The sequence below is a fragment of the Xyrauchen texanus genome, chromosome 23 (assembly GCF_025860055.1).
Source record: "Xyrauchen texanus isolate HMW12.3.18 chromosome 23, RBS_HiC_50CHRs, whole genome shotgun sequence".
NCBI classification, from domain to species: Eukaryota; Metazoa; Chordata; class Actinopteri; order Cypriniformes; family Catostomidae; genus Xyrauchen; species Xyrauchen texanus.
The window spans coordinates 22411431-22437903 of NC_068298.1; the positions used below are offsets into that span (position 1 = coordinate 22411431).

The 26473-nt window shown below is 43.3% G+C and overlaps 1 protein-coding gene across 1 annotated transcript in view; it reads left to right on the top strand.

Moving 5' to 3' along the window:
* LOC127617343 (protocadherin-1-like) overlaps positions 1-24768 on the top strand; it is a 283342-nt gene extending 258574 nt beyond the window's left edge. Inside the window, exon 5 of the mRNA XM_052089345.1 lies at positions 24639-24768. Coding sequence (XP_051945305.1) covers positions 24639-24742 — 104 coding nt within the window. The 3' untranslated portion in view covers positions 24743-24768. The remainder of the gene's footprint in view (positions 1-24638) is intronic.
* The last annotated feature ends 1705 nt before the right edge of the window (positions 24769-26473 follow it).

The window sequence follows — 26473 nt, forward strand, 5'->3', positions numbered from 1 at the left end:
TTGGAGCAACATATATTGCCATCCAGCACCATCTTTTCCAGGGACATCCCGGCATTCAAGTGCATGGCTGTGTAAGCAGAGGGTGTGGGTGCTAGATTGGCCTGCCTGTGGACCTCAACAATTGAGAATGTGTGGCACATTACGAAGCACACTATACGGCTATGAAGATCCCATACAATTGTGCAGCTAAATACATATATAATGGATGATAGGGGGACAATTCCACTTTCTAAATTTAACAGACTTGTGTCTTCAGTGCCAAAATGCTTAATAAATCTTATTAGAAGAAATTATGTTTCACAGTGGTAAACACTCGACTGTCCCAACTTTTTTGGAGCGTGTTGCAATCATCTGATTTGAAATTACTGTACAGTAAAAAAAAAAAAAAAGAAACAAATTAATTGGGTAAAACATCATATAATGTGTAGCTGTAGTGCTTTCAATATAGCAAAGGTTAAATATAATTTACAAATCACTTCTTTTTGTTTTTATTTGCCTTTTTCATACTTTTTTGGAATTTGGGTTGTAGGATTCATTTGACCAAAATTACATTATCTTAAGAAAGCTGACTAACACACTAAAGAACAGGTGATCGCACACACACACACACACACACTCTCTCTCTCTCTCTCTCTCTCTCTCTCTCTCTCTCTCTCTCTCTCTCTCACAAGCACACACAAACATCCATCCATCAGTGTTTCTCCAATAACTTATTTGAAATTGCCCAAGCTATAATAATAGTTCTAAAATTATATTTGTGAGAGGCTTGGATGCATTATTTGGTTTGAACCGGCAACGGCAGATTCTGATCAGTCACGTATAAGAAAGTAGTTCCATGCACAAATGTGTTTTTGTGACCATAATCAGTTTTTACAAATTGTTTTATTTACTTATTCATTGAACTGTTGTATATAAGCAACATCACACTCGCAATTGTGCTATATAGCTCTAAATCAGTACTGCTGTGATTACCTGTGGCCGAATCACAGCAGTGCTGATGTAGGGCCATATAGCACTCTTGCTCGTGTGATATTGCTTATACATACATACATATATATATGACTACGATTTTGGGCTTTTGTCGGCGATCACCACAAAACTGTCGGCGAGCGAAAATCGGCCTTAAAATTGTGTCGTTATCCCACTACATGTATTCTGTTAATGTAATAGTAATGTTCATCAAAACTATGGAATAACATAAATGGAACTATGGGAATTATGTTGTGACTAAACAAAATCCAAAATAAATCAAAACTGTGTATATATATTTTAGCATCTACACCCTTTGCTTAGAATTTGCAGACATTTTCTCAACAAACTTTTTGAGGTATCACCCTGGGATGCCTGCGATGGACTGGCGACCTGTCCAGGGTGTCCCCCGCCTTTCGCCCAATGTTAGCTGGGATAGGCTCCAGCCCCCCGCGACCCTGTACACAGGATAAGCGGTTGACGATGGATGGATGGACCCTGAGATGCTTTTTAAACAGTATTGAAGGAGTTCACATCTATGTTGGGCACTTATTGGCTGCTTTTTCTTTATTATTTGGTCCAAGTCATCAATTTCAACTTTTTTTTAATTCAATTTTACTTTTATAATTAAATAAATGATATGGTGGCCCAATTATATTTTTGTCTACAAAACTAAATTCAAACATTTAAGCATACGCCTTCAGATCAAAATATTTTTAAGATCATGAGAAAAATGTCAGTCAAGTATTTCAAAAGGTTTGACCGGAAGTTTATATATATATATATATATATATATATATATATATATGGCTGATTAGATAATTTCATGGATGATTGTTGGTGCCAGACAGGCTGGTCTCATAAACAGTCTATATATATATATATATATATATATATATATATATTAGGGCTGTCAATCGATAAAAATTTGTAATCAAATTAATTACATGGTGTCCCGATTAATTAATCGCATATACAAATATTTGCTGAGAAAGCCCCTCATATCACAATAATTAAATATATAATGATGAAATAATTATACATAGTTATCTTGAAATATATAAAAATTATATATATATATATATATATATATATATATATATATATATATATATATATATATATATATATCTATATATATAACATTTAAATATTCATATAATTAAAATGCATTACATTCTTGTGTCAGGATCATTGGTAAGACAATACAAAAAGCAGCTTTAGAATACAATGTATTGTTTACTACCATATTATTGATCATAAGTCAATTATGAAGGCTTGTTTAAGGATCTGTCAATGTACACCTGCATCAGACATGCTTGTGTACCATTGCAGGTCTTTTAGGTCACTGTGTTTTAATACTTAGAACGTATAGGTTACGTATGTAACCTCCGTTCCCCGATGGAGGGAACGAGACGACAAGCGACACTAGGGGTCTCTCTTGAGCGCCGATATTCACCTCTGGACTATGAAAAAAGGCCAATGAGAGTTGGCAACCAGTATTTGCATGTCCCGCCCCCGGACATACGGGTATTTAAGCGGCGCAAATACGGGAGTTCATTCAGGATTTTTCTGAGGAGCCGGAAATGGTCCGGCCACAACAGTGGCTCGGCTCAGCGACGTGGCAGGGGAGACACAACGTCTCGTTCCCTCCATCGGGGAATGGAGGTTACATACGTAACCTAGACTTTCCCCTTCTGTCGCTCTCTCCACGTTGTGTCAAAGAAGCGACACTAGGGGTCCACTTATAAAAGCGCCACGCGCTGAGCCGTGTACGTGAACTGCTGATACAGGAGCGAGTAGGTATTCTTACGTGCAGGACAACCAACTGTATCAGGCTGCATGTACCCTTCCCCAATGCCCCATTTAAGCCATCAGGATTCCTTATCGTTACCCCGGAAGGGGGAACAAGGTGCTGGCTGCCAACCTGGGAACGGGCCAAGCCTGGCCGGGCCTCTTTTCTCTCTATGTTTCTCGCATAGAGCAACTTAGGCCGGGGCCCTTACATGCATTGAGGGAAGGGGGTCTTAGCCTTTATTCAGGGCGGAGAAGACCCTGCGGAAGCCACGCCTACCCGAGAGGGGAGGCAAGTTTAAGTGGCAAAACCATCAGAGGCCTGACTTAGGGCCTATGTGGAAAAGTCGGTGCGGTGGTGGATCCAGCCTATAGAGGGGGTAACATACAGCATGGCAACCGAGGCAGCCGTGGCTGCCTAAGGGAAGCACGGGAGTCCACTCGCCCGAGGGGACAGAACCGTGGCGTTACACACAGGGGGAGTCCGAAGGAGGCCTTACCTGTGGAGCACCTATACCAGTGCAGGGTAGCTTGCGGTACCTGCAGTGGCTTGTGCCGGCGAGTTCCTCCGCTGAACTGCGACCCACAAGGGCTAGGGAGGAATCAACCAGTGTCCCAAACCTGAGATCTCCTGGGAATGAAGGCGCACTGTTTCCCCTGGTTAGGGGAAAGGGCGCTAGATGCAAGCGATTCACCCGGTCAGATCGTGGGCGTGCCACCGAGTTCTACGGGCTCAGTACCTGAGAGAACACGGGACGATACTGACCCAACTCGGAGATTGTAGAATCTCGCGAAAGTGTTAAGTGTTGCCCAGCCCGCTGCTCTACAAATGTCTGCTAGGGCAGTGCCCCTAGCCAGTGCCCATGAGGACGCAACACTCCTGGTGGAGTGGGCTCGGACCCGCAAAGGGGGGGGCATGGGCTGGGTGTGATAAGCCAGGGAAATGGCGTCGACAACCCAGTGGGCGAGTCTCTGCTTGGAGACAGCATTCCCTTTCTGCTGTCCCCCAAAGCAGACGAAGAGCTGCTCAGAGCGTCTAGTGCTCTGTGTGCGGTCCAGGTAGATACGTAAGGCACGTACTGGACACAGCAGTGAAAGGGCTGGATCTGCCTCCTCCCGGGGCAGCGCTTGCAGGTTCACTGCCTGATCCCTGAAGGGTGTGGTAGGAACCTTGGGCACATAGCCCGGTCGCGGTCTTAGGATCACGAAAGTGTCTGCCGGACCGAACTCCAGGCAAGCGTCGCTAACAGAGAACGCATGCAGGTCCCCGACCCTCTTGATGGAAGCGAGCGCGATCAGCAGGGCAGTCTTGAGAGAGAGGGCCCTGAGTCCAACTGAGTCAAGCGGCTCGAAGGGGGGTCTCTGGAGTCCCGTAAGGACGACGAGAGATCCCAGGAGGGGAACAGGTTAGGCCGGGAGGGAGCTATCCTCCGGGCACCTTTTAGGAACCTGACGATTAAGTCGTGCTTACCAAGAGACTTTCCGTCTACCGTGTCATGGTGGGCCGCGATAGCGGCGACATACACCTTGAGGGTGGAGGGGGACAGCCTCCTCTCCAGCCTCTCCTGAAGAAACACGAGCACTGACCTAACTGCGCACTTCTGCGGGTCTTCGGCTCGAGAAGAACACCAGTCCGCGAACAGACGCCACTTTAGGGTGTAAAGATGCCTGGTAGAGGGGGCTCTGGCTTGGCTGATTGTATCTACGACGGTAGATGGTAGACCGGCTAGATCTTCCGCATCCCGTCCAGGGGCCAGACGTGGAGGTTCCAGAGGTCTGGGTGCGGGTGCCAGAGCGTGCCCCGTCCCTGAGAAAGAAGGTCCTTCCTCAGGGGAATTCGCCAGGGAGGGGCTGTCGTGAGGAGCGTGAGGTCCGAAAACCAAGTCCGGGTAGGCCAATAGGGGGCTACCAGAATTACTTTCTCCTCGTCCTCCCTGACCTTGCATAGCACCTGTGCAAGAAGGCTCACTGGGGGAAATGCGTACTTGCGCAGCCCCGCGGGCCAGCTGTGTGCCAGCGCGTCTGCCCCGAGGGGAGCCTCTGTCCGGGCATACCAGAGCGGGTAGTGGGAGGTTTCTTGGGAGGCAAACAGGTCTACCTGAGCCTTGCCTAACCGGTCCCAAATCAGCTGGACCGACTGGGGGTGGAGCCTCCACTCCCCGCCAGGCAAGCTTTGTCTTGACAGCGCGTCCGCTATCACATTGAGGTTGCTGGGGATGTGAGTGGCGCGCAGTGACTCCAGTCGCTGCTGACTCCAAAGGAGGAGACGACGGGCGAGCTGTGACATGTGGGGGGAGCGTACTCTGCCTTGGCGGTTTATGTAGGCTACGACCGTGGTGCTGTCTGTCCTGACTAGGACGTGTTTGTTCCGAGTTAACTCTAGGCAGTTGATGTGCCAGCGCAGCGGGCCTCGGTTCCACCGGCCTGCGGCTGCGCGCCCGTTGCACACGGTGCCCCAACCCAATTTGGAAGCGTCGGTCGTGACCAGAACGCGTCGGGACACCTGCTGCAAGGGTACACCTGCCCTTAGAAAGCAGAGGTCTGTCCAGGGTTTGAAGGTTTAGCGGCAGGCAGAAGTAACTTTTACGTTGTGCGTGCCGCGGCACCATGCTCATCTCGGGACTCTTGTCCGGAGCCAGTGCTGAAGTGGTCTCATATGCATCAACCCCAGCGGCGCGGCCGCCGCGGAGGATGCCATATGCCCCAGGAGCTGTTGGAAACGTTTTAGCGGGACCACGGCGCCTGGCTTGAAGGAAGCGAGGCATTTCAGCACTGACTGAGCACGCTCGTTGAAGAGACGTGCTGTCATTGAGACTGAGTCTAACTCCAGACCGAGAAAAGAGATGCTCTAGACCGGGGAGAGCTTGCTCTTTTCCTGGTTGACCTGAAGCCCCAAACGGCTGAGGTGCCTGAGCACCTGGTCTCTGTGTGCGCATAGTAACTCTCGAGAGTGAGCCAGTATGAGCCAGTCATCGAGGTAATTGAGTATGCGTATGCATACTCATACTCGGAGCGGGGCAAGAGCTGCCTCTGCGACTTTCGTGAAGACGCGAGGTGACAGAGACAGGCCGAAGGGGAGGACTTTGTAATGATATGCCTGGCCGGCGAACGCGAACCGTAGGAAGGGTCGATGTCGAGGGCAAATTGAGACGTGGAAGTACGCATCCTTCAGGTCTACCGCTGCGAACCAATCTAGATGCCGGATGCCAGATAGAATTTGTTTCTGGGTGAGCATTTTGAATGGGAGTTTGGACAAGGTCCGATTGAAAACTCGCAGGTCCAAGATCGGTCGAAAGCTGCCGCCTTTCTTGGGTACAACAAAGTAAGGGCTGTAGACACCCTTCTTCGTTTCGGTTGGAGGGACAGGCTCTATCGCGTCCTTTAATAGAAGGGAGGCGATTTCTTCGCACAGGGAATGGGCATGTTGGCCGTGTACTGCGTAAAAATGTATGCCCACGAAGGGGGGCGGAGACCTGGCAAACTGAATTGCGTAACCGAGTCGAATGGTCCGGTGCAGCCAGCGTGACAGGTTGGGCAGTGAAAGCCACGCCTCTAAGCTCCGTGCTAGGGGCACCAAGGGGACGAGTTTTTTGGACGTACCCGGCGGGGCTTCGCAGGGGTGCAGAACAGGTAACGCGGCGTCGGTAGGCAACGTGGCGTCCCGAGGCTCTGGTGCTGAGAATAAACTCAAAGCACTTACCTTGCTCCGCGCACCCGGCAGGGGCGGGTTCGTGACTGAGGAGGAGGTCTGATGCTGGCGTCCTCTGGACTCGTCTGAACCGGCCGGCCGGGGAACAGTCGTGGGGCTGAAGGCGGGGACACCGCGTCCATGGAGCCGGGACTGTTGAGGCCTGAAAGCAGAGTGCCGTGAGAACGGCATTTGCGGGCCAGGTGACCCAAGAGACAACAAGGAAATAGCTCTATAGAGAGTAACGAATTTAACAAAAAATTCTCCTCCCGGCCCTCCACCGGGGAACGGAGTGGTCTTACCAGCTCCGGAGCTAACGTCTCGGTCTCTGGGTCTGTCATCTCAGGAGCGCCTGGGAGCCTTCTGGGTCCTCAAGGGGGTCCGTGAGACGATGGGCGTCCAACTTCTGCGGGGGGCTCAATGCTGGAGCTGAGAGCTGGGCCCACTCACTTGTTAGTTGAGGCGGAACACCACTTTCTTTCTTTCTTGAAAGCCACAGGAGGACGCCCTCGGCGAGCAGACAGGGCATGGCCCCTGGCGGCAGGTTTGCGGCAGGGCAGGATGCTTTTTTGCTTGAAAATAGCCTTCGTCTGTTTCTTCACCACTGAGGACTGCTGGGCGAAGTCGTCAAGTGGTGTCGCCGAATGGACGGAGCTGGGAGACGGGGGCGTTTGAGAAAGCGTGCTTTGTCTGCCTCCCGTACTGCCTGTCCATCATTGCGTTTCTGGACCACGGAGTGGCCATCGCCTGTTCGAGTGCAGTTCCTGCAGCACGTCAAGAACAGGACTACCCAAGTGCAGATTTTGAAGTGCCCTGGCCCGGTGGACTTGCAGGAGGGGGCCATGGCGTGCAGGGAGGAGCGGTCTGGGACCGTTCTACCACCGAGGGTAGCGAGAGCGGAGGAGCGAGGAAGCTGGGCTTGCTCAGCTCGTCATGCACGCTCCGGGAAGGAATCCGGGGGGGGGGCACGGCTGTGAGCGGCGCACATGCCCGCGGAACCAATTAAGCCCAGGGAAGCATAGCGGACCTTCTTGCGTCAGGCTCAGACTGGGCGGAGACCCGAAGGTGGCGGCCCAGTTTCACCGCACTAATCCCGAGCTCGATGGAAGCAGGCAAGCGTGCCAGGGAGGCGGGAGGTTTTCGGGGGGATTTACCCGGCAAAAGCGTCCCGTTATTCTCCCCAGATCGTTCTCCATCGCCCGCGGCACCTGCCTCAATCCCGTAGGAAGGAGGCGAGGAGCGGGGGGCGGCTGAGATGGCTCTCTCTCACTACAAGAGAAAGCAGAGATCGCACACTGAAAACAACCCATTGGAGAGAATGCTCATCCCGAGCTCGGACAGAAACAAGCAAGCGTGCCGGGGAGGAGGGGGGTTTTGAGGGGGTTCACCCGGCGAAACGGAGCCCGTCATTGTCCCCAGATCGTTTTCATTGCCCGCGGTGCCTGCCTCAATCCCGTGGGAAGGAGGCGAGGCGCGGGGGGCGGCTGAAGCGGCTTTCTCTCACTACAAGAGAAAGCCTACGACCGCAATGCTGTCATGGCTATGTTCTTGCACTGAAAACATAGACTATTCATAAAAACGCTGCCTGCGTCTTTAAAAAGACGCGTCCTGAGAAGGACGTTCAACGCCGCTGTGTTTTGCTCTTTAGAGCGAAATTACTCTTTTAGAATAACTCTTTCGAGTTGTCTGCGCTGTCGAAGCACCCAGGGGCAAGAATGCACAGCCGTGCACGAAGGAGAAAGCCGCTGTTATGCGCCGTCAGATCCAACAGCATGCAGAGCGGCAGAGGATTAACCAGGAACTTGGTGTGTAACTCGCAGCAGAGTTCATGCACGACCATCGGCTCCGAAGAAATTTTCTGAATGAACTCCCGTATTTGCGCCACTTAAATACCCGTATGTCCGGGGGTGGGACATGCAAATACTGGTTGCCAACTCTCATTGGCCTTTTTTCATAGTCCAGAGGTGAATATCGGCGCTCAAGAGAGACCCCTAGTGTCGCTTCTCTGACACAACGTGGAGAGAGCGACAGAAGGGGAACACATCTTGAGATCCCTTAGTTTGGGTTTGCGCTCCATCAAGTGTTTTGAATGCAAGCTGAAGGGTTATCTTGTTCACTGGATAAACTGCTGAAGTTTCACTTACTGCTCTCTGGAGTAAACAGATGGTACTACAAGTTGCATTTCTCAGGAATCTTCCTTATTACAGTCCGGGGGCAGTGTGATTAATTGCGTTAATTTTGTTAACACATTATTTTGAATAAAATTAATCATACTGAATTAATGAGTTAAATTGCCAGCTCTAATATATATATATATATATATATATATATATATTAGGGATGTGCCCAAAGCTGAATACCTTATTCGGAAAGGCACGAATAATGACTTCAAAACGATTAACAGATTCATCCGAATAATATAAATAAAATATTTGTTTGACTGATAATCCAAGAAACACAAGCATAAAGTGACATTGAAAAATTAACATAGCCTATTCTAAATTACAATGAATTTATGAGATTCAGACAATGTGCAGACAATATTTCTCAAGTGTAAACCTTTTGAATGAAAATGCACAGTGTGATTTCAGATCGGATGGGTGAGGCCTCGACTTTTTTGGTCTCTGTTAATTGTGTGCGTCTGGAGTTTGTCAAGTGTAATATTAACTATACGAAATCAACTAAATGATTTCACATGTTTGTAGGCTTTATTGATTCATTATATTTCTTTTAATGCTTTCATTTGTATATATTATTACTGCAAAAATGTGTGCTTGACATTTCACATTTTGCTTGACTCCTCTTGCCTTGAGAATAATGTTGTTATACATGAACAGTCAAACAAAAATTTTGTTTCAGGCAGATATTAATATCAGAAATACCCAGAGAAACCAAAATTAACAACATATTCCACAGTTAATGTACCCAACAAATTCAGTTTCATCTGGTAAGTAAACATAAATATATAATCATTTAATTAAATAATGATTGTAAAACAATAATAATAAGAATTATTATTAATATTATTAGGCTATTATTTTGAAAAGTCTTACACAAGGCATATTTTATTAATAGCAACTATAAATGTAATAGTAACATTTAAAAATGTTTAATTTAGTTTTGATATACTTCTGGTTTAAGCCCAGCCCACACCCATTTCTATCCGAATACAGAGACAGATAATTTTGTCATATGAACAGATATAGATACAATTACAGATAATGGCTTCGCTGCACACCCCTAATATACAGTAGTGATGGGAATATCAGATCATTTTACTGACTTGGATCTTTGAGTCTAGTTCAGCAATGTATTTATTTTTTTATTCAAGTAAAAAAAAGTTTTATTTCATTCTTTCATTCAAGCAGAATTAAAATAAAATGTTACATTTCCAATAGCCAAATCCCCTCCAGCAGGTTTACTTACACAAACTTTGATTATAGTTTGATTATAGTCCCAATATATAAGGGATATTTTTCCAATAAGGAAAAAATTATAATGCAGCCAAGGACAAATTATGAGAAACAGAAAGATTAATCTCTGGAATCTTTTTGTCGAAGTTGTTCATTCTTTAGTCACGTGACAGCCATATATGCTATGCACACACACATAGGAAACAGAAATGATTAGTTCATTTATAATTTATATTCAATTTTCAATAACTGCACCTTGTATTTACATAAATTCTGATATTTTGTGATATACAACATGTACAACATGTGACTTTTCAGTAAAAAAGAGCAACATGCATACTTTTAGGTGATTTATTATGGACAAAAAACACAATTTAATCATAATTGTGCATGAATCCTAAATACACAACCAGTATAAATGCTGAGTTGTTCCATTTCTGTTTTATATATATAGAGTTGTTAACTAATTACTTTTTTAAAAACACAGTAAAGGACATAAATCATACAACAAGGGGTCCAAAAATGAATTCTATTTTATCCAAAATCAGTTCAATAATCAAGTCAATAATATGGGATTTTCTCATACCTTTTGTACTATATGATGTAAGCAGAGATAAAAGAAAAATCAACTGTAAACAAATCTTGTTTTATCAACATGATTGTTGATAAAGATAAAGTTTAAAGTATTAACTAACTCTTTATTACCAGTTTAAATGATATGGAAAAGAACCATCATGTAACTGTAACTGTAAGTGTAAAAATAAAACCTAACTACATGCTTGTTTGCAAGAAGGGGTGAATAATTATGAGCTTGTTACTGAATCCAATACAGAATATATGTCACGTCACGTGAAAAACGAACAAAAGTCTCTTTTTTTTATTAGTGGACCAAACAGTAACAATTCACAGCATACAACAGACAACAATAACAACAATGGGGATAATATACTCAAATACAGTGCATTACATAATAATACACCACTCAGAGTTCAGAATTAAACTGCCTATGCAGTTTTCAATTAACAAACAGACGCAGGTTGCGCAATGCGCATGCATGGCCAACACAAAATTAACTAATCACTCTCTGAGACTACTCATTCTTTTTAGTCACATAAAAGATTAGTTGAAAATTAACGAATCGTTCATGAATGACCCATTACTAATATACAGGTATATTCTGTATATAAACTAACTTTGGGAGTAAACTAGCATTTTGATGGCATCGAAGCTAACATTCTAGATCTAGGTAATAAAAAGCATTACATCATTGCCAATTTGGAAATATTCTCCAAGATGGTTTATTGCATAAAAAACTAAAATGACGCCTCTACTGATCATAATGATGACGATAATGATGGTGATCTGTCGCAGAGAGCATCCACCTCTCATTTCCAATTTATAATTACAACATTGTCACTCCATAAACCTCTATATGATATGATGGAGAGACAGATGAGTAGATACAGTATAGAGATGGAACAATAAGGTGAGAAGTAAACCGGCTGTGATGGAGGATGAAGGGAGGTCTGTCCTGAGGGGCCGAGCTGCAATGCCCTGCCATCATCCCGTTGCTCCCCACACCAGCCCTTCCTCTCCATCACTGTCGGCCGGAGGGGCCAGTCCGACTGACTGCAGAGGGGAAACGGTGCATGTTGCGTGGGTGAAAGCTGGGGGAGTCACCCCCATGGTGCTTCTGGTGTTCTTTTCATATCAATCACTCCACAGGAGTAGAGCTAAAGACAGACTCTGCCTGCCATTTTCCACTCAAGGCTGAAGCATCAAAGAAACTCCTACCATCCACCTCCCCAAACAACATCCTCCTCCGAATTCTTGCTTACAAACACACTCACTCCATCTCAGTGTTGACCCTCTGTTGGCTGTCATTCTGTGGCTTTGGCCAAACCCCTGCAAATCGAGTTCCATTACCCTCATCCTTACAGTGTGAGTCTCTGCACACCAAAGTGTGAGTAATGCGATTTGAGACCGTCAAGTTGTTTGCAGACATTCAGAAGGAGAAAAACACTGTGTGAAAAAGATAGATGCTGTTGTGAGTTATATTTCTGTGCAAAGGCAAAACACAGTAACTACAGGTTTTGTCAACATTGTGTTATCATTAAAATCATGTCTCTAAGACCAGTGGTATTCATTCCAGTTCTGATGACTCAGTGCACATTTTGGCAGTCTCTCTTATTTGTTATTAAACTCATTATTCTGTGAAAGCTCTGACATGTCAGTCGTGACATCATGTAAAAAGTACCAATATTGCAGCAGCCTCAACAGGTTATCAATTCTCTCATCATTTACTCACTCTCATGATATCCCATATGTGTATGACTTTCTCGCTTCAGCAGAACATATTTGTTAAAATATCTCAGCTCAGTAGGTTCTTAAAATGCAAGAGGATGGTGATCAGACCTTTTGAAGCTCCAAAAATCACTGACAGTCAGCACAAATGTCATCCATACAACTCATCTGTGTAAAAAGATAAATATTTAAGTACTTTTTAACTATAAACTAACGCTTCAGGTCAGCAGTAATATACGCTTTCACAAGAGATCTATTCAAGTGTTTGAGACATCCAGTATAGGCACACAAACACACCATTGTGAGTAAACAAAGATAGATACAAATACAGATCTAAACCAAAAGCAACAAAGATTATGTATTCCTCTTACTCAGTAAACTCAGTATGCTCTTCCAGGTATGTTGCACGTGCATCAGTTCAGATTCCGTCACACGCACATACTTTTGCTGACCAGAAGCTATGATTTTTGGCTAAAAATACTTAAATATTGATATTGTTCACACCAAAAGCAAACGTGTTGCTTTAGAAGACATTCCTTTCACCACTGGAGTCATATGGATGATGTTTATGCTGAATAGAGATATTTTTTTTTATTAACACATTGTCCAACAAATCATCTGCCAACAATCTGAAGTTTGTTTTTTCTAATTTGATTCAAATGTGTCTCAGATTTGGTCTGAACAGGCCTGCCAGATGGGTTTGGTTCAGCTATTCTCAGAGTCAGTGAAAAAATGTGACTAGGTGTTTTTTCAACTGCAGTCACTTTTATATTTTGGGTTTTATTACCATTTCTTTTTCATATATATATATATATATTTTCAACCACACCAATTTATTTTCTTTCTTTCTTTTATATGTTAATGTACTGGTTTACCAGGCAGACAAAAGTTTCAGTGAATATAATACTTGCAATGAAATATGATATATGTGAAAAATCAAGGTAAATCACTTGTGTGCAGAATACTTTTATTGGGAACCATTCCCAATCAAGCTGTAATTTTGCTAAATTATGCAAAAGTGTGAACATATTATTTAATTGTACTTAGGATACATAAAATGTTAGCTATAAAATTAGCCATAAAAAGACAAAAGTTGGCCATTTTATTTAAAAATGTTAAAGTGTAATTTTTTTCACCTTCATTCTTTTAGACACAAACAGAATGTGAGGTGTGGTGTGAATGACACTTTAAAGGAAATTCCCATTACTTTTTAAAAATTACCAAAATAACATGAATATGTGATAGATGTACATATAATCTTGGACATTGTTAAATTAGTGAGCATGTAAAAATAATAAATAAATAAAGTTGTTTATGTTTTGACTAGGCTTTCTAAAAATGAGAAAAGTTTTAGTGTCAGAAGTTGAGGAAACACCCAACTACAAAAACAAATGAAACTTGAAGCCATTTTTCTCAGGGTTGGTGTAGTTTTGTGTTTTGCCTTTGTAGAGCAGTATTGAATGATAGTTAATTAAAATCATACCAAAACAAGTAGAGGAATGGAACGAACTGGGAAATGATAGATTAGAATGAGAAAAACATAGGCTGAAAAAGTGAAAGTAGTGAGGCATCCACAGATAGACAGTTAGACCATGTAGATTAATAAATGTTGTATATTGTTCCATAACACACAGCGATATTCGTTTTATCTCTCAGGAGTCTCAGTTGTGTCTCCTCCTCCCAAGGGTTTACATATTGCTGCTTGGACAATTAGTCACACTGCCAGTTGTTTGCCTACTTGCTCAGACTTGCCACTCCAAACCACAGGTCTATTAACAGACATCAGAAACAATTAGCTACAAGGCTTGCATGCAGTACAACAGAAGGGAGGTTTCCTGGTAAAATTACAGCATGTGATAGCATATTTTCTGCTTAAATGGCTCCATTCATTTCACCTCTCTCATAAACGGAATGTCCCCTGCCATTATTACAAGATTTCCTATTTGAAGAAGCACCAAATTAATTATTGTGCTAAGAATTTAAATTTAGCGGCTGATTGCAGTCAGGACTGGGCTTAACTGCCAGGTGGAGACACATTATCACACCTCCCCGGGTTAATTCAGTAATGTGAGGATTTTACCATGAAGCCAATTCAAAGGCCAACTGCAATCATTCTATTTCTCATTGGGCTGAAAATCCACAGGTGCCCTTTGGATCAGAAGTCAGAGTACATCTAGTTTTTTACCTCTGCTTTTAGCTGGGCCACGTAGATAAAAGTAATCAGACCTCTGTTTTCCTTTTTCCTTTAAATGAATAGTTCTGGTGTGGTAATCCAACTCCTACTTCTTTATTTAATCTTAAAAGGAATGCAATGCGACACTAACCCATATAAAATCAAAGCGCTACCTTGGCTTATTAGCAGGACAACCCTGGGTATACTCTTCCGTTCCACCCTCTCTCTCACTCTCTTTATCTGTTTTCCACTTGTGATCGCAGAGTCTTATCTTCTGTGATATGCTTGACCTTACCTTCAGAGCTAGCCATGAGGTGGTACTTTGTCAGAGGAGAGGACACTGGGATGGACATTCATTAGTTATGATATAGCCATCTGCATTCACATGATGACCTCCAAGGATGTAGGATAAAAGACAGCCAACAATGAGCGAGTGATTTAAAGTCAGCACTCCTCATTTTTATGGGGTGACCTTCCCCTTCAACCCTGGCCTAGCTTTCATACTCATCTACCTATATTCAGACATCATTTGACATAATGGACTTTAAAAAGTCTCGTCACAGCTATTACTACCATTTTTCAAAATAATGAAAATTATTCTTCACAAATAATCTGTTTATTAGATAATTTTTTAGAAGATTAAATGTGGCCACAAATGACAAATATGTATACATAGCAAATCACAGCAGAGGTGGGTAATAATGCACTACATTTACTTGAGTAATTTTTTGTAGAAAATACTTTTAAGAGTAGGTTTAATACTCTGTAAATTTTACTCTACTCAAGTACATTTCTAATGAAAAAAGTAAAAGTTTTACTTTGTTACAATGGGTAATGTTATTTCAGTTACATTACTGGTTTTCATAAATGTAAATTTATTGAGAGATTTTTGAATGGGACTTTTATGACAGCAGAACTTTATAGTTGCACTTTGTCGCTCGGGTTCACCACTGCAGCAGCTGCAAGTGCTCAAAATAAACACTTTCTTTCATCATGCAATGCCTTAATTTTACACCAAGACAAGCAGATACTTCAAGGTTAGAATTGCAGGTCCAATTTAAGAAAACTCATTGTAGTGAATTTTGGTTATTGTGATAATGTGAGGTTGTCTGTTTTATGGTGATGGTCTTTTTATGGGTGATTCTGTAACTATGTGATCTTATGACCTCAGTTCCCCTTCTGTCACTCACTCAAAATTGTGTCTATGTAGTGACACAAGGGGTCGCCCTTGAGAGTCCCACACACCTCTGATATTTGAGAAAAGGCCAATGAGAACTGGCGAATGGAATTTGCGTACCATTCCCCTTGACCAACGGGTATAAAAGGAGCTGAAATGCAAGCACTCACTCAGATTTCTTCTTCGGAGCCGAGCGGTAGTGTTCAGCGAGCTGAATTACTCTGCCAATCCATTCACCTCAGAGAAGCTGTTGGATTTTATGGCGCATTACAACAGTTCTCCCCCTCTTGCACCGCCGTTGTGCAGAGAACGCCCCTGGGCGCTTCAGCAGCAAAAGAGCATAGTTTCTTCATTTAAGAAGAATATATTTCCTTCTAAAAGAGTGGCACCTTCGAAAGCGTCTGATTCAAGATTCCTTTTCGTTTGTGTGTTATTCCTGGTTACGGTCGCTATCTCTCCGTTTCTGACAGCCAAGATCACGATCGTCTCACGTGTTTGGGTGCTACCCATGTGGAGACATCGTTCGTGGATGGTTCATGTCCTCATTGTGAGAACATGACCATGGCTATGTTGCCGTTACGCTTTCTTTCATCAGAGGGAAAGCCGCTCCAGCGGCTCCTCGCCTCGGTCCTCCAACCTACGGGTATGAGTTGGTTAGCCCTGGGGGCGACTGTGATGAGACCGCAGGCCCGTCTTAGGTTGAGCTTGCGGTCTCGTTCAGTGCTTGTGAAGAAGATGAGATGTCGATAGCAGCATTGGAGAGTGGGCTCGTCCTGACTGACGTGGAAGATTTGGCTGGGCTTCCACCCACATGTGCCGTGATCCAGTCCCAAGCTGACGTGGAGATGACGCCTATGCTTGCCCAGGCAGCTGCGAGTTTTGGGCTGGAGTGGAATCCTCCGCGCACCCCCGAATCCTCACGGCTCAGTGATTGGTTCCTGGGGCCAGTGCACCACCCACGTCCATGCTCTACCCCATTCCTTTCTTCCCAGAGGTGCATGAGGAGCTTACATGATCATGGCAGGCACCTTTTACTGCCTGTACCCAGTTTGCAGGCTCCTCCACTCTCACTGCCCTCAACAGTGTGGTGGCCAGGGGGTACTCGGCGATTCCTGAGGTATATCAGGCAGTCACGGTGCACAGAGGCTGACAAGGTTTGAGTCCTTGACGCCCCATCACCCAGGTTGGCCTATTCAGCGACACCGTCTGAGCCTTTCCCAGTAGTTTTAGATGGTGAGGAAGCAGATCGAGGCAAAACATCCTGCCCCTGTGCAGCTCAAGACCTCACACCCCGTCTGCTCATTGCCAAGGGCGTCCCCCTGCGGAGACAACACCGGCTCCACCACAGCCCGCCCCAGTAGGCCGGCCTCAGCGTGGAGCCACCTGCAGGAAACAGATGCAACCCATCACCATCACAGGCAGCCCAAGCTGTCGGGAACCTGTATTACGGGAGCTGGCAAGGAGACCACTCCTTCCCCCGGTGAAGGGCCAGGTGGAGAATCCTTGTTTTCTTTTATTTGTATTTGTATGCATGCCCAACAGGCTTCGATACACACATTGTCAAGAAAAGAGCAGTTTCCTCACTTCCTGGGCCATACAGTCCACGGGCGTCGCTCTGGCACAATTCTACCCCCGATGTGACGGTCTCCACGGATCATGAGGACGATTAAGGAGCCAGGTGAGTGCTTTGAAGTCCCTGGACATGGCACAACCACAAGTGGAACCTCAGGCACGGTCCCATCGTGAGGCCCCACCCACCGGTACGTCCGACCCGATTGTCCCCTCACACAGGGCTTGGGGGCATGGCTTGTGCTCCCCAACCCATTGCGGTGGCTGATCAGGACCGTTCAACATGGCTATGCGATTCAGTTCACCAGGTGCCAGCCCAGATTCAATGGCATCCGCTTCACTTCGGTGAAAGACAAGAAAGCCGCTGCCTTGCGTGTGGAGATCGCCTCCCTCTTAGAGAAGAACTTGATGAACATGCGAGCATCCAGCATCAAGATTGGTTCTGGGTGGTAGACCTGAAGGACGCGTACTTCCATGTCTCAGTTTTACCTATACACAGACCATTCCTGCGGTTTGCTTTCAAGGGCCAGTCGCAGTTGCAGCCCTAGCCCCGTTAAGGGAAGTGGGCATTCACATTCCCAACTATCTCGATGACTAGCTGATCTTAGCTCACTCGCAGGACTTGTTGTGTGTGCACAGGGACCTTGTGCTCAGGCACCTCAGTCGACTGGGGCTTCGGGTCAACTGGGAAAAGAGCAAGATCATCTGTTTCAGAGCATCTCTTTTCTCTGTATGGAGTAAGACTCTGTCTCAATAGTGGTGCGCCTCTCGAGCGAGCGTGTGCAGTCGTGCCGAATTGTCTGAGAATGTTCAGGAGGAAAAGGTCAGTCCCACTGAAATTATTTCAGAGGCTCCTGGGGCGTATGGCATCCTCAGCGGCAGTCATGCCGCTCGGGTTGATGCATATGAGACCTCTTCAGCACTAGCATCAGACTAGAGTCACGAGATGGGCATGGCACCTTGGCGCACACCGTGCTCGTCACGCATGTCTGTCGCCTTCTGTTCAGCCCTTGGACCGAACTAGCATTTCTACAGGCTTTAGTTCCCCTAGAGAAGGTATCCAGGCATGTTGTGGTTACGAAAGGCTCATCCAAGCGTGACTGGGGGGCCGTATGCAAAGGACATGCAGCCGACGGCCTTTGGACTTCATTGGCACATCAACTGCCTCGAGTTGCTGGCAGTATTGCTCGCACTGCGGAGGCTTTTGCCATGGATCCGTCCAGACCAACATGGCAATGGTGGCATACATCATCCGCCAAGGCAGCCTACGCCGAATGTCACAACTCACCTGCCATCTCCTCCTCTGGATTCAGCTGTGGATCAAGTCATTGTGAGCCTCTCATATCATTGCGAGCCATCTCATATCATGTCACAGCAGGCCACGCTTAGGGGAGAGTTGGCCCAGGTGGTCCAGCTGATCTGGAGTCGATTCAGTCGCTGGCACACAGCTGGCCCCTGGGGCTACACAAATATGCGTTCCCCCCAGTGAGCCTACTTGCACAGACGTTGAGCAAGGTCAGGGAGGACAATTGGGAAGGTCATGTCATCCTCGTAGCACCTTACTGGCCCACATAGACTTGGTTCTCAGACCTCAAGCTCCTCGCGACACTCTACGAGGTGCCTGTATGCCTTGAAGCGACGCCCAGACCCCCAGAGATGCACAGTCAGATCAATGCTTTCCTTCCTGCAGGAGAGGCTAGAGGTGAAGACGTGTGCTCTTACTCCCAGTCTTGTTCACAATGTCGTGGACCCTGGATGTTCTTCCTCCTTAGCCCTGTGGAGGCAAGTTCATGGAGAAATTCGTTGCTGGGCCAGTACGTGTGCTAACAAGGCCCTGTACTGAAGAAGGTGCTCCACATGCACTGGTTTCCCTGTATGCATCCCTGTGTGATGTTTTTTCAGCAAAAAGGATTCCCTGTTGGTGAACCACGTCTTCCTTGGGCAGAGCTCCATCTGCCCCAGTTCACCATTTTTGTAGAAGTCCTCGCCACCCGGGTAGGACCTACCACAGGACTTCTCCACATGAGTTGCTTCCAACAAGGATAGGTATGACCAAGTGATGTATTTCTACTCAAACCCCCCACTCTGAACGGAGTGTGGTCTCCGCGGTGTTCCCCCCTATGGACACCCCCCGACGTGGACCTTATATGGCCCCCAGCTGAACGAATTTGTTCCTTTTAGGGAGAAAAAAGACAAAAGGCCTCGGCTGGGTCAACCGGTCCTTATTTTTTGGCAGTTGACTTGTCCCCGAGGTGCAGTGGACAATTTGATGCCTCTGAGAGCATTGGGGGAGGTAACGTGAGGGCCTGGTGCACTGTGATCACTTTTATAACTAACAAATTAATGATTATAGCCTGATGTACCTTTTTAAAATATGTATAGTGTTTTTTATTCACTTCTAACTAACAAATCAATGATTATAATCTTTAATCTTGTATGGTAACTTCAAGGTTCAACTGGGTATAATATATAACTATATTATACCCAGACAATCAGGTTGCTCATAACATGTAATGTATTATCCATATTGTAAAACTAATGAATTAACCTGTATGATTTGTAACCAGGGATTTTCATGTTTTGTTACTGACACGTATAATATTCATGAAATAATGTCATATTTAGTATGTAAATGCTTGCTTGTTTACTTAGAGAATGTTGATGACAACAAATGTCATGTCTCTTGTACCATTTTCAAGATATAAATGTTCATGATTAAATATGCAGTATTTTTGAGCGGGAGTTTGCAAGAATCCTCCACAAAGGATCATAAATCAACTTTTGAAAAGGACAGCCCAGTCGACCATGTGACGCCGGAAAGTCACTTCTGATTGGCTCAGGACACATTTGGGGTGCGGCCAATTTTAATTAAAAACTTTTCTACACAAGGACTAACTCTCTCTTCTCTTGATCTTCTTCTTCTGCTGAACTTCTCTCTTGCAATGCTCTCTTGGAAGCGCTTCCAGATCCTCCGTGCCACCAAAAGTCCAGAGGAAGCCTCTCACTCTCTGCTCTATGGTTCACACACCCAACTGGAGTCGTGAGTCCTCCTTGCAGAAGGCCTCGCTTCATAATGACAATCTATCCGCGATCATAACAGAGTCCAAAACATCGGCGGAACGAACATTCAACAAAGAGCCAAACAACACAAAGAACACAAAGCAAGGAAACGCAACAACACGCAAGTACATCTCCAAGACTTTTGCTCAAAGTGCTGGTGTATTAGTTAAATACTTTGGGTAATCTGATTGCAAATCGAACAGACTCCATAAAGTTCATTTTCTCTGTATTGATCATTTAATTCACATTCTGTCACTACTCACAAACCTGTTTCGTGTTGTATGTGTTAGATTAGTTTAGAATAGCAATAAAGATTGTCTGTATTCAAAGATAACTTTACTGTGGTATGTCTGATAAATAATCTCATCCCTGTTTTTAAAAGATTTTGCTTCAAAGCTGTACCTAAATATGTGTAATATTATTTTCATTAAGCCATGAGAATAATATTACTCCAATAAGTGAATTAATCATAATTCCCTTATTAAAGCCAATTCCCTAAAATAGAAATTGTGAGTGGATACAAAGAGACGTTGTATTACGATTTTAATGGTGGAGAATTTAATTCAAACAAATAATCTATTTATTTGTCATTTATCTCATTTATAATGGTTGTCGAACGTGACTAATTCCATTATAAATTTCCTTACATAATAATGTAGACTAAGGACAGTTTAATTTAACTCCTAGCTCACACATACTGTTCCTACATATAATGGTGGAGGTGCTCTGGCACTTTAATCCATCCCGTGTACATCTACATCTCACCAAAATTCCTACAGTAAGAACAGCTATTACGAGAAGTTTCAAGTGTTTGAATGCAGTTTTCTTGTGAATAAATATTGAACTTCCTCAGCTCTCAACATGGCCATGTGGTTAGTCTTGTTTATCCACATTGTATTCTGGAGGATGTATTCTAGAATGGTGGTATCTATGGGCTATTTTTTTCCCACATAAGGATTGATGTTCCGTTATCATGTTATCTAATAATGTACTTGTGTTCTCATCAGTGTGGGGAAGGCTGATGTTGAGTCTTTACATGGTAAGTACACTGGCTATTCCATTTATGAGTCATATAATCCCAGAGTCTACCACTGATGTCCCATCAATCATCCAGCACACATAAGCAGTCAATGGAAGCTGCGGAGGTGACAACGAATTTTACACAAAAGATTGGACCCATTGGGTCCTATTGTATAAGCGATCTGCATGTTCAATATCTTGTGAATATTAGCTGCTGACAATTCATTAAAATGTCTGTATAACTTTGGTGCTGGTTGGTGGGGGGATATTTGGCTATGCAAAATAATAAAACAGGGATATGGCTGTGCAGTAGTGTGACTAGGGCTGCATAATTATGACAAAAATCATAATTGTTGATTATTTCCTTTGATATTGTAATTGTGATTATTCATTTTGATTAACATAATTTTGGGTGGGGCTGCTGCATGCCATATTCTTTGTAGGCTACACATCCAAAGCAGGTGAATAACTGTTCCTGAATTGCTTTATTATTTTAATTGCATATAAACAAAAAGTGATATTTACATTTTGAATAAATTCTACACTGTATAATTTAGACAATGAGCATTACTTACATGCAATTGACAGTTTAAAACACCTCTGAGGCATTCATGTACACAACGGCCAAAAAATAAGTAAACCTAAATGGAATGGTGTAATTCACAATTTTAACAATCATATAATTGAGACAGCTGAAATTGTAATCTTGTTTATTTTGTCGATTAATTGTGCAGCCCTAAGCGTGACAGTAACAATATGCAGATTGCCAGAACATTTTTGGTAGCGGCTGAAACACTCAGGGATTTATTACAGGAATGTGAGAGGAACAGGGGAAAGGGCTCTCATCAGACCAGCAAATGGGCAACAAGCAATATTTTTGTTGTGGGCGCAAGAGAGATTTGTCTTATGTGTCAGTCATTAAAGAGATTGGTAGGTGTTCAGTAATTTGCTGTAAAAGTTTGCTGAGGGATATTGGCATTTTGAATAAGGCTGCAACTAGCAATTGTTTTGATAATCGATTAATCTTACGATTAATAGAAGGATTATTTAACTATTCAGCAATTATTGCAATGATTAATCATTAGCTCTTAACCGATTAAAAGGTTGTATTAAACATGCTTACTAAAAACTAAAAAGAGGACAAAATTATATTTTAAAAATACCTATAAATGACATAAATATATATCCTTAAAACAAGATACATTTACTTGAGAAGCAACATATAAGATATTTAGACTTGCTTTAAGAGAATGTATATTGAATATACACTCACCTAAAGGATTATTAGGAACACCATACTAATACTGTGTTTGATCCCCTTTCGCCTTCAGAACTGCCTTAATTCTACGTGGCATTGATTCAACAAGGTGCTGAAAGCATTCTTTAGAAATGTTGGCCCATATTGATAGGATAGCATCTTGCAGTTGATGGAGATTTGTGGGATGCACATCCAGGGCACGAAGCTCCCGTTCCACCACATCCCAAAGATGCTCTATTGGGTTGAGATCTGGTGACTGTGGGGGCCATTTTAGTACAGTGAACTCATTGTCATGTTCAAGAAACCAATTTGAAATGATTCGAGCTTTGTGACATGGTGCATTATCCTGCTGGAAGTAGCCATCAGAGGATGGACATGGTCAGAAACAATGCCCAGGTAGGCCGTGGCATTTAAACGATGCCCAATTGGCACTAAGGGGCCTAAAGTGTGCCAAGAAAACATCCCCCACACCATTACACCACCACCAGCCTGCACAGTGGTAACAAGGCATGATGGATCCATGTTCTCATTCTGTTTATGCCAAATTCTGACTCTACCATCTGAATGTCTCAACAGAAATCGAGACTCATCAGACCAGGCAACATTTTTCCAGTCTTCAACTGTCCAATTTTGGTGAGCTCTTGCAAATTGTAGCCTCTTTTTCCTATTTGTAGTGGAGATGAGTGGTACCCGGTGGGGTCTTCTGCTGTTGTAGCCCATCCGCCTCAAGGTTGTGCGTGTTGTGGCTTCACAAATGCTTTGCTGCATACCTCGGTTGTAACGAGTGGTTATTTCAGGCAAAGTTGCTCTTCTATCAGCTTGAATCAGTCGGCCCATTCTCCTCTGACCTGTAGCATCAACAAGGCATTTTCGCCCACAGGACTGCCACATACTGGATGTTTTTCCCTTTTCACACCATTCTTTGTAAACCCTAGAAATGGTTGTGCGTGAAAATCACAGTAACTGAGCAGATTGTAAAATACTCAGACCAGCCCGTCTGGCACCAACAACCATGCCACGCTCAAAATTGCTTAAATCGCCTTTCTTTCCCATTCTGACATTCAGTTTGGAGTTCAGGAGATTGTCTTGACCAGGACCACACCCCTAAATGCATTGAAGCAACTGCCATGTGATTGGTTGATTAGATAATTGCATTAATGAGAAATGGAACAGGTGTTCCTAATAATTCTTTAGGTGAGTGTAAGTGTATTTTGTATATAATTATATTTTTCACTTGGTTATACTTCTGTGAGTGCAGTAAAGACTAAATATACTTATATTCAATATCTATTCTCTAAAAGCAATTCTAAATATCTTATATGCTGCTTTTCATTTTAAAGAAGTTTTCAATATTTATATTGGAAAACAAGCCAAAACAAAAACAAATAAAAAAAAGTATTTTGTTGCAATGTATAATGGAGCGAAGACTATCTCTCTCACCTTTATTTTCACTTCAATCCATCTTTAACTCAGAAAAAAAAACTCCCTCTTATTAATAAAGCGGTGTATTGCCAGTTTTCTTTACAATAAGAAATGCACAGTTACACATATATTATGGTTCAATAAGTCATGATGAGCTTCCCCGTGACAGTGTGCCTCACCTAGGTGCAGTTTCAATCTTTCCCCTTTAGATCGGGGCATTCTCTAGTTTGTAGTTATTTACATGATCTGCTTCCGTATTTTTTTTACTTTAATAAAGCTCTAACGCATGAAATATAACTGCATTAAAGATCTAACGCCGGGGAGTTTCCTTTAACCCTCTGGGGTCAAAAGATGCGCCGGCGTGTCCTGCTTGATTTTTTCGTCATTACAGCGGAAACAACTTAAAATGCTCCATCATTTTGGGGCATACAGATAAGTTTAAGACATCATTAGAGATTATAAAGTGTCTACTTTTATTTGTGTACACTCATAATAACAACAAAATCTTGTGCTTTGGTAAAATAAAGAAAATAAAAAGGGTGAGCTTTCAGCAGTCTCTGTGTGCACAAGCATATTTCTGAAACACGTCACAAAAATGAACTGAAACTCTGCGAATACTTATCACACACACATGAAAAAAAATGTCTAAAGAAAGCTTAAAATGTCAAATTTTAAATAATACAGTTCAAATTTAAAACAAACATTCTCCTGCAATGTAATCTGTATGAAACAAAGTGATGTACAGTTTCTCCTGGCTCAGCTAATTATCCCTAATGTGATCACACCCACAGGCAGAGGGCGCTATTCATACGGTAATGTGCTGAGAGGATCAATGCACATGGGAAACGCCCCCGACTTTGCCTTAAAAACATCAAGTTCATTCACTTTTAGATAACATGATACACAAGTGATGAAACTCCTGGATAGTGACAAAGAGTTAACATTTTCCTCAGAAGAAGAGCAGGACTCCGATGAAAGCTTGCATTCTGAAGAGTTACTTGATCCAGCCAAGGATACAATTTCGGATGAGTAAGTCATTTAGTTTTACTTACATATTTGTTGACATGCTATTTTAAATAAACAAGTAAATATTTTACTAGTGGGACTGTTTCCAGACTTGCCAGCCAGTATTCAGAGTATTGAAATTTGAAATATGTCCTAATAGGCAAGTTTTAGTTACATTTAAATGCTGTTCTGGCTAAAGTAGGTATTGTATGCTGTATTATATATATATGATATGTAATATGATATAAAAATAATATGAATGTTTAGATTATATTTTAACTAGTGTTTATGCTGCCTCATTATCATCAACAAAGCTGATCACAAATTACATTTTACAATATATTCAAATAGAAAACTTTTCTTTTAAATTGTAAAAAGAGTTCACAATATCACTGTTTATACTGTATTTTGGATCAAATAAATGCAGCCTTGGTGAGCAGAATTGACTTATTTTAAACGCAGTGCCGGTCTAAAATTAAGTAAAGTCTTTATGTAAAGAAAATTTATAGTCAGATTACTTCTTTTAACTTAAAACTTGATTTTGATCATTAAGTCTCCTCACATTCATTCTCTTTCTGTCACATTCCTCATTGATGGGCCCAGGGGAGGGGTCTTTGTCTCCTCAGGTGTGAATCACATCAATATTCGTGATATTGCCCTCGCATATGACCTTTATAACACTAAAAGTGTCTTACAAAAGTTAAATGACTAAATTGTTTTGTTTGAATGAGTGATCAGGATTGTTTTCATATAATTTTGTAGCAAAAACTGTAGGCTACAAGATACAGTTCTCAAAAGTCTTGTGGACAAATATATTTAGTATGTGATATCTGTGTAACGAACCCTGCCCCTTCGGTTCACCCCGAGCCCGCTAACGTGCATGCTCGTTCTGAGCCCGTGAGCTTTCACACTCGTTCTCATGCCTCGAGATCTCCGGCTCGCACGCAATCTCTCCCCCCAGGCTCATATACCCGCTCCCAATCGCCAGAGTATTGAATACACCTGCACTTGCCTCAATCACCCCTTCATTCGTTTCACCTGCACCGCTCGTTTGTTCCCCTATTTATATCACAGCACATTCGTTTCACACCCGTTGGTTATTGTCTAGTTACCCCTTCACTTTGCCAGCACTAGTGTTCCCCTAGCTCCCCCTTGTTTATTCTATTCGTAGATATTCACTGCTTTCGATATCGTATCCCCCGGCTTAGACCCCTTGCTTTCCGTGACCACTCTAAAGTTTTGCCCTTTTGTCTTATCCTGATTCTCCGGCTCTCGACTTCGCATTCCTCGACCTTTCTCCCCTCTGGATTTTCCCCACTGTCCCTTCACCTGCTTTTTACTTATTAAAACAGTATCTTGACTTACATTGTGACTGTCTCGTCATATGTGTGTGTGTTTGGGTTACAATATGGCCTTATTTCAATTACTTAAAAACCATGCATAAACGTTATTTTCTCAAAAATACCAACATGTACATACATGTTGCTCACATATTATTGTAGCCCAGTCTGAATACAGTGTTTTAGACCTTTTGCAGAATTTAGCCATTAATATGTTTTTTGCTCCAGCGGAGCAGCAGCTCTAGTTCCACTTATTCCACAACAAAAGTGCTTCTGTATAT